Source organism: Amphibalanus amphitrite, unplaced genomic scaffold, assembly GCF_019059575.1.
Source record: "Amphibalanus amphitrite isolate SeventyFive unplaced genomic scaffold, NRLGWU_Aamphi_draft 001490F_arrow, whole genome shotgun sequence".
Classification (NCBI taxonomy): domain Eukaryota; kingdom Metazoa; phylum Arthropoda; class Thecostraca; order Balanomorpha; family Balanidae; genus Amphibalanus; species Amphibalanus amphitrite.
Genome location: NW_024882983.1, coordinates 140,680 through 151,245, shown reverse-complemented (window position 1 = coordinate 151,245; position 10,566 = coordinate 140,680). Strand labels below are relative to the sequence as shown.

Sequence of the window (10,566 nt, the reverse complement as noted above, 5' to 3'; positions counted from 1 at the left end):
CCTGCAAAAACAAAAAAATTATCGGTACTCCCGGAAAATTATCTGCGATTGTCCGGATGTCGAACGCTAGGCCAATCGTAGTAGTTTCTTTGTTTGTAATTCACATTAAATTATGTTTTAAAAAATGTGAAAAATACATGCATTAAATTACAGCAAATATACGAAATACTTCGATACACAAACAACATCGCAATTTACAAATATGATTTTATTTATTCACAGCCTTGATAGTTGTTTGTAGACGTTTCCAGCGCACACAATATTTGCCTCACAGAAGTTATTTCATTTTGATTTGTTTATTATTATTGTTTGTATAATGTTTCCTGGTGGGAGGGTTCTCATTATTTGAAAATATACACAGGCTTAATTTGTGAATTATCAGAGACTCACCTTGATGCTCGAGTCTCTTGCCTGGTCATTCAGAGTCATTCAAACAGTTGCTGTGTTACGGTAAGGCTTTTCATTTTTGTGTGGAATGCCAAGTGGTCGTGTTTTTTTTAAGGTTGAATTGTAGAAATTCAATTTCTACAATTGAAATTCAATTTCTACAATAGTCTGTCCATTCAATCCATCCATTCAAGATTCAAGCTAAATCTAATAACAAACAATTGAAAAGAAATTGATCATAAATAGGTATTACACATTTTTTAAAAATATAGTTTGAACCTTTTGATTGGTAGGATTGACAAGGACAGAGCCCCCGCTAGGCGAAGCCTGTTGTGTTGACCCTGCCCTCTGCCTCCCGACCATGCAATTCAACAGAATTTAGAGTCCAAAGGTTAATTTGCTCACATAGCCACGCACGGTCTGTCCCCTCACTGACTGCCTGGCTACAGCCTACCACCAACCGCAACCATACCTGTCGGCCCATAAACGTCAAGCGCTCGTCGCGCAGCGCTCGTCACGCTTCAAACCCAGACTGTTGTAACTGGGAATGCGTGCTTCCACCATGCAGAGTCCAATGCTCTACCGACTGAGCTACGGGACCAGCAAAGGTATGATTTTAGCTAGTAAAAAGACTGAAATAGAAAATGCAGCAATGTGAAACTCCTTTTCCTTGTTTGGTGAATGTTGACATGACCTGTCATCTTCATCTCTGTTATTATTCAATGTCATCATCATTGGGACCTTGCAATCTGGTTCAGACACCCCTTGGCCCTTCCCTCCTGTTATCTCAAGTTTGCCTATTCTTTTATCTATTCATTTGTTCATTTATATTTATTCAATATGGAGATGGAGACAGGAGACAGGAGAGTGAGACAAGGCAGAGGTGGAGACAGAGGCTTCTGTTCGTCCTGGTCCTGCTGGACGATAGTCCATAGCCCAAAGCTCCTCGATCAGGATTAGGTCTGGATGGTAGCTGGCAAGACTTCCTTCCTTCAGAAGTCTGGCAGTTTTGATTCGCACCACCACTGGGCCTTGGCAGAGTGATGAGCTGGCATGCAATCTTGCATGCAAATGTGTGCTGAGCTGTCATAGATCATGCATCGACTAAGAAACGAGCCGCCGGAAGCTCCTGTACGTAACGAGTCTCAGCTCTTTCAAAAGCATCTCATGGTCCTGCCTGGAGATGGGATAGCCCATGCGCATAAGCCGTTTGGCCAACTTGATCACCAACTGGCCCCTCTTCCGGGCCGCCTTCTTCAATGCGATTTCTGTCACTGTCGAAATGTTGTTTGGTCACTGTTGAACTGGTGGGCGAACCCCATCTGCAACCATCAGCAACGGTGCCAGCAGCCGTATGCTTATCCCTTTTACGCTGGACTGTGCAGGCAGATGGCCCAACTGACCAGTAATGACATGCTGTGTCATTTAGACCTGAAGCATGCTGACTGAGATTCAGCTCCCCGAAATATAAAATTCTGACATTCATTTTTCGACTTCATTATCCTTAGAGGAAGAAACGATTAGGAACCGGAAAGTATATATTGCCATAGGTAGAGGTCACTTTTGCCGGACCCTGTAGACCAGGAATTACGCGATCGGAGGGTAGAGGGCAGTGTCAACGCAACAAGCCGTGCTTAGCGGAGGCTCTGTCGTTGTGAATCTTTCCATTTAAAAGGCTCGAAGTAAGCTTATAAAAAGGTATCTATGATACTTTTACACCAAGCAATCTTAAGCAGCACCTGCACCGCCGACAAAGTACACTGTACGTTGGCTACGTCGCTGTGCCTAGCTAGTTGTATAGCCTTTACCATGCATGATTTTAGACCTTGCATGACACTGTTCTTGGTGGACTAGTGGCATGCTGTCTCCCATATGTCTTGGCTCATTGAATATAAAACAACATTAATAATCTCGCTTGCAGTGCAGACACTGCTTATGTGGTGGGGCAAGGCTGCTGGCCATTTAGAAAAAAAAAGTTTTAGTGTGACCATTTGCTATACTAGGCCGCTAAGTAAAAAAGAGAACACAAATCAAGCCCTTATGTTTCAATGGATGAAATACGGATTAACGGAACTGCAGCCCACGCTAAGCCGAGCTTGATTGCTCGGTCCCTAATAGTATGCCTTCCAATCGGGCAATTTCGGGTATCTAGCCAATTTTGATGACCAGTTGAGTGTGCCCGTTCAAAGCCGAACACCGTCCTTTTCAACTGACCTCAACTGGCCACGGCTGCTCCCAGCAACCGCTGACCATCTCAGGCGTGAGTCTCGTGTACCGAGCGGCGGAGTGACTCGAACCTGCGGACTATCACCACCGGGAGTCGTATGCTATACCAAGTGAACTAAGGGAGGACGGATTTTTTTAAAACATTTGTATATGAAGTTAGGGACAGTCACATAATCTTGCTCCAGTTTTTAGTGACCGGGTTAGTGTCAGTTGTAGCGTCTTGTTCCATGTTCCAGTTGTTGCGCTACAAACCAATACGGTAAGCGTCGTTCTTTCTGTCGATAGCCTTCGCTCGGGAGTTGTATCCATGTAGCAGCGGCAGGTGACAAGTGACACGCCCACCTCATCGCCAAGTGCCAACAATACCCCTACCAACATTACCAATAGAGCGCGACACTCCCTTCGATCATGACGCTCATATTGCTCATACGCCAGCCAATCAGGCTATCCGTCGTATCCCATCAGGCATCATCCCGTTCGGCCAGTGGCCCCGTCCTGGCTGGTAGGCAGGGCTGCGGAGTCGATGGATTTTCGGCGACTCCGGCTTTCAAAAACCAGCTCCGACTCCGGCTTTCAAAAACCAGCTCCGACTCCGACTCCGGCCAGAATTGTCGACTCCGACCGACTCCAACTCCCGACTCCGACTCCGCAGACCTAGCAGGGCTGCGGAGTCGACAGATTTTCGGTGACTCCGACTCCGACTCCGGCTCGGGTTTCTAAAATCGACTCCGACTCCGACTCCGGTCACAACTGTCGACTCCGACCGACTCCGACTCCGACTCCGCAGCCCTGCTGGTAGGCGTCGGGCGGAGAGCGCCGCCGGCCTCCGCCTGTCGGCGCGGCCGATCGGGCCTCCGTGCCGCCCCGGCCGGCCAGCGGCGGCGGCGGCGGCGTCTGGGTGACGTCAGCCGCGCCGGTACGGCCGCACGTGCCGTGCCGTGCCGGCCGTAGTCGGCCCGAGTGGCGGCGCGGCGGCGGACGGATCTCGCCGGCGCAGTGGTGGAGTAGATACTAGTGATCTCAGTGTGGAGGGACCGATCGCGGCTGCTGGTAGACTGCTGTCGCTCTACAGGTGGGAAACGACGGTCTGGATGAGAGGGAGCAGCTGCCTTCCTGGTTATGTTGTGTAGGAGAGGAAGAGGGGCGAGACCTGTCGGTCTGTGCTGTGGGTTGTGTTGGAGAGTCCCGCATTTGTTGTTCTGGATGAAAAGCACGCCATGCAGCATATGCTCTTGTGTATGCGGGACGCGGGTGTGGTGCTCAAAGGAAGCTAGCTCTGGGTTGTAGGTTTCTCTTCGCTGAAGGTTTTATGTGGTTTCATCTCCGTTTAAGGATTTGTCCCTCTATCTCCGCTGCCTCCAGTCACTCCGTCCCTGTCGCCTGTTGCTCGATCTCGGCCACCGCCAGCCACTCTGTCTCCGCCTCTGCCGGGGCGCCGTGCGGTGCATTGTGCCTTCCCCGCCTCCGTAAATAGGCACAGCGGCAGGGACCACATGTGGCATCCGCGCCTTCCGCGCCGACTGTCTGCGGGACGGCCTGGGAGTAGTCTGTCGGCAGATTGCCAGCCCGACCCATTCGGACCATCAGCGCAGCATTTGTCTCCGGCTGAACATCATGTAAAGCGTGACACGCGGCCGACACCGCCGGCAGCGATAAATCTCCGCCGCGGCTCATGGTCTCGCCAGATAAAGATGCTTTGCATTATATTTACATAGAATGGTCTCAGAAGTTGAGTCTGTCTCGTACTTTGGACTGGGCTGCACGGTGTTGGGCGTTGTTTGTGGGACCGTGTCTCGGCAGGCGGTGGTTCCGTGTTGGGTGCCAGGGGCGTGCCCGTCGCCCCGGTCCAGGTGGGCAGGTGGGCGCGCCGCCGGCTGGAATCCAGCCCGGTGCAGTGGTCCAGTGACGTCACAGCGGCACCTGTGTGACGTCACAGGGTGGAGTCGGCAGCGGAGGCGAAGCGCCGGCTCCGTCACTCGTCAGACTACATTTGCCGCTGCTGAACGAACGGCCACCTTCGCTCTGAACGAACGGCTGGGCAGCTCACTTCCCGACACTTGAGGTGCAGTGAGGACGTGCAGGAAGTATTTGCAGGAAGTGAACGTTTGGCAATCAATGCAGTGTCGTTGGTATTTTGTGACTTAACGCTGCTTTCTTGGATGAGTCCCGAAGCCCTACTGATCCGCATGTGAGGCCAGTGCAGAGCCCTTGATCTTCAGCTGGTATCAGTACGTAATACCATGTCGCGTCCCGCCCTATTTTGTACGGTGTCATGAACAAGCCAGTGCACCGCGTAGCAGCTCGTCCACCATCGTGAATCCATTCCTCAAGTCAGTCAGCTCGCTGTCGGGTAGTCAGGCGATGGGGTGTCAGCTCGCAGCTGACTTCCGGCAGGTCGTCCCCCTGGATCGATAGGTTATTGGGTGCCGCCCCCCTCCCCGGGCCGCGGAGCGCCGTGCGGTAATGTGACCCTACCTCCCCCCGGTGTTACTCGACGTCTGTTTATTGTTCCTGGTATTGTCGCTGGACCGTAGGCTCCTGTCGGACCCGCCGACGTGCCGTACGCGCCAAATCGATGCCAGTTCGAGTCTTTCCTCGAATATGTAGTGGCGAGTGCCATCGTCCAGCCGACTACGTTCCATGGTCGACAATGAGCTCCGGGCTGTTTGGAAGCTGAGTGGAGTGATCACCGGCTAGGAGTCGACCAGCATCACCTCGCGATTTGCTCAGCGATAGACAGCCCTGGTCTGGTGAGGTGGCGGTGTCGCCTTCATGTCAAAACCATCCAGCACACCTGGCAAGCGCGGCGGCGCAAACTTGCCAGGGTCCTGGGTGCGACCGCGGCGGTTTGTAACGAGCCGAGAGACAACCTCCGACGGATAGCACGAGCCATCCTCTTGTCCACTGTCACCGTTGTCTCGGACAAACGACGGTGCTCCTTGAAACCTCAAGGCCCAGCCCGTGGTGGCACTCACCACTATATGACGGCACGCGCCTCAGAAACACTCCTCCATGCAATGTGCATGTTCTGATGATACTTGCTGAAAGCATGCCAGCTCGCCTGGTTCAGATTACATATAATGCTAATGGTATTCCTGTCAGGCGGCTGGCGACAGCAGCGTGGTATGTAGAGCGATTGTCGAGCGGTGGCCTGGTTTCTGGGAGGTGACATCGCAACACGCTTCCAAGGGGCCCTCCACGCTTTTGAAAAACCCATCCTGACTAAACAGGGAGGAAGTTGTCATCTGTACACCGCATCAGTCCGTGTTCGCTGTCCGGTCTTCGACCGGACAGCGATAGGTCAGATGAAGGTGTGTTGGCGGCAATAGCTGTGTGAATGAGCTCGCGCGCACTGGTCGGTGTTCATGGCCTTTGGCCGACCTGCCCGCTGTCCAGATATGTCGTGAATGCGCTGTTCGCATGATTGGATTCATAGAATCAGGTGCCAGCTTTGTCGGGTGACCTCTGGCGTTCGCCTGATAGGCCTTCTTCGTCCGCCGTGAACACGAATTGCTTGTTCAGCTTCTGACCAGTCGTCTGCTACGTGTCCGTCATACAGTGCGTAGGTATGGATGCCGTTCACCTAGAAGCGCCGGCGAACTGTCGTTGCCTCACCCGGTTGCACGACATTGGTAATCCGACATTCTGTCCAACGTTCCTATCACGACCGTAACCTATCTTTTGACCTTCGCTGTAACATCTCCTCTGACCTTCACTCTTGCCACCATCTGACCTTTGCTCCAGCGTCGTCTCTGACCACCGTTCTGACCTGCGCCCTCTCCCGGCAGGTGATGCTGTGTCTCGCCCGCTCCGGTAACCAGCAGTGACAATTGGTGATCGCGACCGCCCGCCGGTGACCTGTGAGCGCGGTGCTGGTGACCGATGGTGACCGTACGCGATCGGTGGCGACCTGTGTGCACCACTGGTGCTGGTCGGTAGCCGGGGGCCGCTGTTGGTGATAGGATTATGTCTCTACACGGGGAGCCGCCGCCGCCGCCGCCGCCGGCCCCTGCCGCCGGGTCGGCAGGCCGGGAGCGCACGCCGCCTGCCACCCCCGGCTCCAGCAAGCTGATGACGGCGCGGGTGCTGCTGCTGGACGACCTGGTGGTGCCGTTTCACATACAGGTGAGTCGCGACGGAGGATGTCGCCCCGGACCAGTCGGATGATCGGTGGGTGGGGGGCCTTTACCTGTCTGTTTATACTGTGTAGTTTGTGTGGCAGATGGAAGGGGTTATAAGCATCCTTCATTGAGGTCGGACTGAGTGCCATAGCCGGCTGGCAGTGACTGCAACTGGCAGCACCCCGACATCGATCCTTCAACGACCCATTCCGTCCCAATCGACGAACCGGCCGCCACGTGCCCGGCCGGTAGCTCCTATTAATACCTGACACGCCCGGTGCCATGCCGGAGGACGGAAAATTGAACCCTTTCTCGATGGTGGTTCAGGCAGCGGCCAAGCTCGTTCCGGCCGCTCCGCTGCAGCTTGTGTACTCGGGCGCTGCGCCCGTACATTTGCGGAGGATTGACGGTATTAATCCAGCTCGCTGCTGATGGTGTACGCATGGCGTCTTTGGCAGCGTCTCTGATGGTGTCTGCGTGCAGTGAGAGCATCGAACGTTGGCGGCAGACTCGGTGTGCGTGTAGCCTTGGGACCGATGGATTCGGGTTCACTGTCCTATGTTGTCTGAAGACGTGTTCGCGGCCCTGGTGGCGCAGTCGGTTAAAGGGACAGTATCATCGAAAAAAAATCAATGTATGGAGCTGATTTTTTTTTACTAGCATTTCTTATTTTTCTGAATCAGAAAAACATAGTTTGAGGACCGAACTTGGTGAAAAATATTGCAACCACATTTCATTTTCATGATTCATTTTCATGAGCGAACCAACAAGCATGGCCGCCAGTTTGGAAGCATGCAAAATTACTACAGAACTGGCGCAAATAATACATTATTGACGCTACGCTTACGCGGTCGTTCTTCTGATTGAGTTGTCCTTAGGGAGAGGTAGCCTTAGGTATTGCCTATAAAAATATCACGTGACAATTGGAGGGAGTGACAATTGGACGTGACAATTGACTTTGGGATAAAATATCACGTGACAATCACGTGATAAACGTCATACATTGGAGGGAGATTGTGATTCAAGCTGGAGGAATTCCTTTGTTGAGCCGCTAGAATCCGAAGGAAACAGCGGAAATTGCCTACGACTATTTAATGAATTTAACGGTGATGAATAAGTGCGAAAAACGTTTTGGCTTTATAAAATGTGATGAAATGACCAGGGTAAAAGTTTTATTACTGGCGGTCAATTCAAAACGGCGCAAACATTTAAACAGTGAAGATAGTGAAGCACGATTCAAAGTGTAGTACCCCTTTCGTACTTTGAGCGGCGATAGCGGGATAACGGTGTGGAGCTTCGAGGATCGGTCTTCAGTTCCCGGACCAGAAAGGTGGGGCCTATGCAATGTCAAATTTCATCAAAATGGTGATACTGTCCCTTTAAGGCGTCGACCCGCGGTGCGGGCGGTGCCGGGTTCGGGTTCGATTCCCGGTTCCGCCCGTTCCGCGGGCGTCGTCCCCGGCTGTGTCACCAGGTGTGGGGTAGGCTCCCACTTCAGCCGTAGCCTGGGGGGTAGGGGAACAAGGGCCAGGAGGAGGAGGAGGAGCCGTCCTGTAAATGGGATACAAGTGCCCGTTGGAGGGAGGCCTGAATAAAAAAAAAAAAATGCCATGGTGCCCGTGCTGTCCAGGTCATGAGCTACTAGCATGGGAGACCGTCTGTTACGAACCACTGCACGGTAGGCGATCGGGCCGGTCTAGCCTCGCGAAACCTCAAAGACACTTTTTTCCGAAAATTGCAAAACAACGCATACTAGTCGGCAGAAAATTCATCAAAGATTACGATTGGTGCATTTGCATGGCTCAGGAGACATTTTTTCGTGGACAAAAGTATCGTTAAAGACAGCGTTCCGTAACACTTCATAAGGGGGATAATCACAGCCGATGTTTACGCTCTTTGAATGTTTTGCGGAACTATGAAATTGCTAGGTGTTGAGCATCCATTTTGCATGGAAAGTGAAATTTAGATGTTTAGACGATTCCGCCATAGAAAGCAAGTAGACAAAATCAGTTCAAAATGTCTTATAATTAGGTTAACTTTTTATATTTTTTTTTTTTTAACCACTGAACATTACGTTCACTGAATTAACCGAGCCCAGCAAAAAAAGTTTTACGAGGATGAACTGAAAATCATGCTGTATCGCATGCACTAAGACACTATCTATTACGGGAGCCAGTGAAAAGTTGCAGCCACTTGCAGCCCTGGCATCCAGACACTTTTTTCTTCTAAGGGTTGGCCGTGGCTTGGTGCACTTGAGCACAAGTGGTAAATGCCCCAAAGGGTGTTTTCGCGATAGCTAAAAACACCCAGGCAATAGAGAGCTGCAACCTGGCATACCTGACCTTTGATGCACGCTGCATCTTGTGACACCAACCGCACTTTCAAGTCAGGTCAGGTCACTGACCTATGACGTCATAAATGAACCTCTGCACGATCCTCAGATGTCGCAACCTTGCAACGCTCTCAGTGCCAGAGTAACTTTCACAGGAAGGTGAGACTTGCAAGACTTATTGTCCTTCAGAGGTCTTACAACTTGCATATCTCAGATTTTTCATAAATGTCACATAAAGTCAGGTAGTTCACGTGACCTCACCTATAAGTCAATGGGGAAATATGAAAACTGTTATTTTGGCGCCAGGAATGATATTCAATTGTCTCAAGTAGATGGAATCGTTACTTCATGCACTCCTTGCAAGATCTGATGCTGTATTTTTGCATTGTTGACCTTGCATGACGTCATTTATGACGTCACTAGGGTTATATGAGGTTTTCGTCAATAACTCCCGATCAAATTGAGCTAGAGAGTCGACAAGGTCACCAATGGACTTCGGAAGACCTGCCGAATCGAATGATATGCGATATGACCTCCTTCGACCAACTTCGTGATTTGAAGACCTCTGACCTGACCTTGACTCGAGGTCAAGGTCAGGTTGACCTTACGGTGGCCTCACCTGAACAAAAGTATACTATTCGACGCGCCTGAGCAAGGCGAACACGACGATGTCAAAATCGTGGTTCTGCGGCCATTTTTTGCGAAGTTATTTGCCAAAAACCAAACCCGCTGCTTGGGTCACGTTATGAAATGGGGCCTTGCCGGGCGAGATTTACGCTGTGTCATGATATGTATGAATTGGTAGGGCATAATCGTTTGAATAAAAAATTGGTTTGGAAGCAATTTTCCATGGAAGTACACACCATTTCAATGTCCTACCCAGCTCATATCGTCATAAATTTCGACCTACCTTCAAAAGTATTCATGCGTTATTCGAGCAGCAATAAGGCAAATTGCAAGCTCGCCACAGAGCACACATCCTATAAGAGCTAGTCCTTATTTAAAACATATGCTCATTGGATATTCAAGAAGGTTGCTTCTAAATATTGTGGTTCTAGCTTCAAAATCATGGATGTTATGAATGCCGATAGGTTTCGCGAGGCTACACCGGCCGGATCGCCCACTGTGCACTGTGGGCCGGCAGACAGCAGCTGCAACTGTCCCGGATCCTGACATGGCTCTGGGTGACGGTGACAGAGTACATGGTGGCTGTCTTAGACAGGACGGGGGTGGAGCAGTGTGGTAACTGCTGTTTGCCTGTCTGTGATGGAATGAGATGGAATTTCCCTTCCTGTCCCGTTCAGAGGTGTCTCTTAGATTCGCATTCCACCCTTTCCTTGCTGTGTAGATGTCCACCTCCATGCATTTCCCATTTGGAGGTTTTTCACCTATTCCGTTTTATGTTCGTCTCTGTGGCCACTTTTTTTCTGTCTGGTGGTCCGGCTCCCTCGCTATTCTTTCTGTCCAGTAGCCCACCTGCCTCTCTGTTCTTTCTGGATT

The 10,566-nt window shown here is 51.2% G+C and overlaps 1 protein-coding gene across 2 annotated transcripts in view; it reads left to right on the top strand.

The window, feature by feature from the left end:
- The first annotated feature begins 210 nt into the window (after window positions 1–210).
- The window catches only part of LOC122373410 (FERM, ARHGEF and pleckstrin domain-containing protein 1-like), a 50,351-nt gene continuing 39,995 nt past the window's right edge, over window positions 211–10,566 (top strand). The window contains exons 1-2 of one of the 2 annotated variants that reach the window (XM_043351430.1): window positions 211–450; window positions 6,402–6,738. In XM_043351430.1, coding sequence (XP_043207365.1) covers window positions 6,580–6,738 — 159 coding nt within the window. In that variant the 5' untranslated portion in view covers window positions 211–450; window positions 6,402–6,579. Of the gene's footprint in view, window positions 451–3,556; window positions 3,686–6,401; window positions 6,739–10,566 lie in introns of those variants that run through there. The other variant, XM_043351429.1, reaches the window with a different exon arrangement.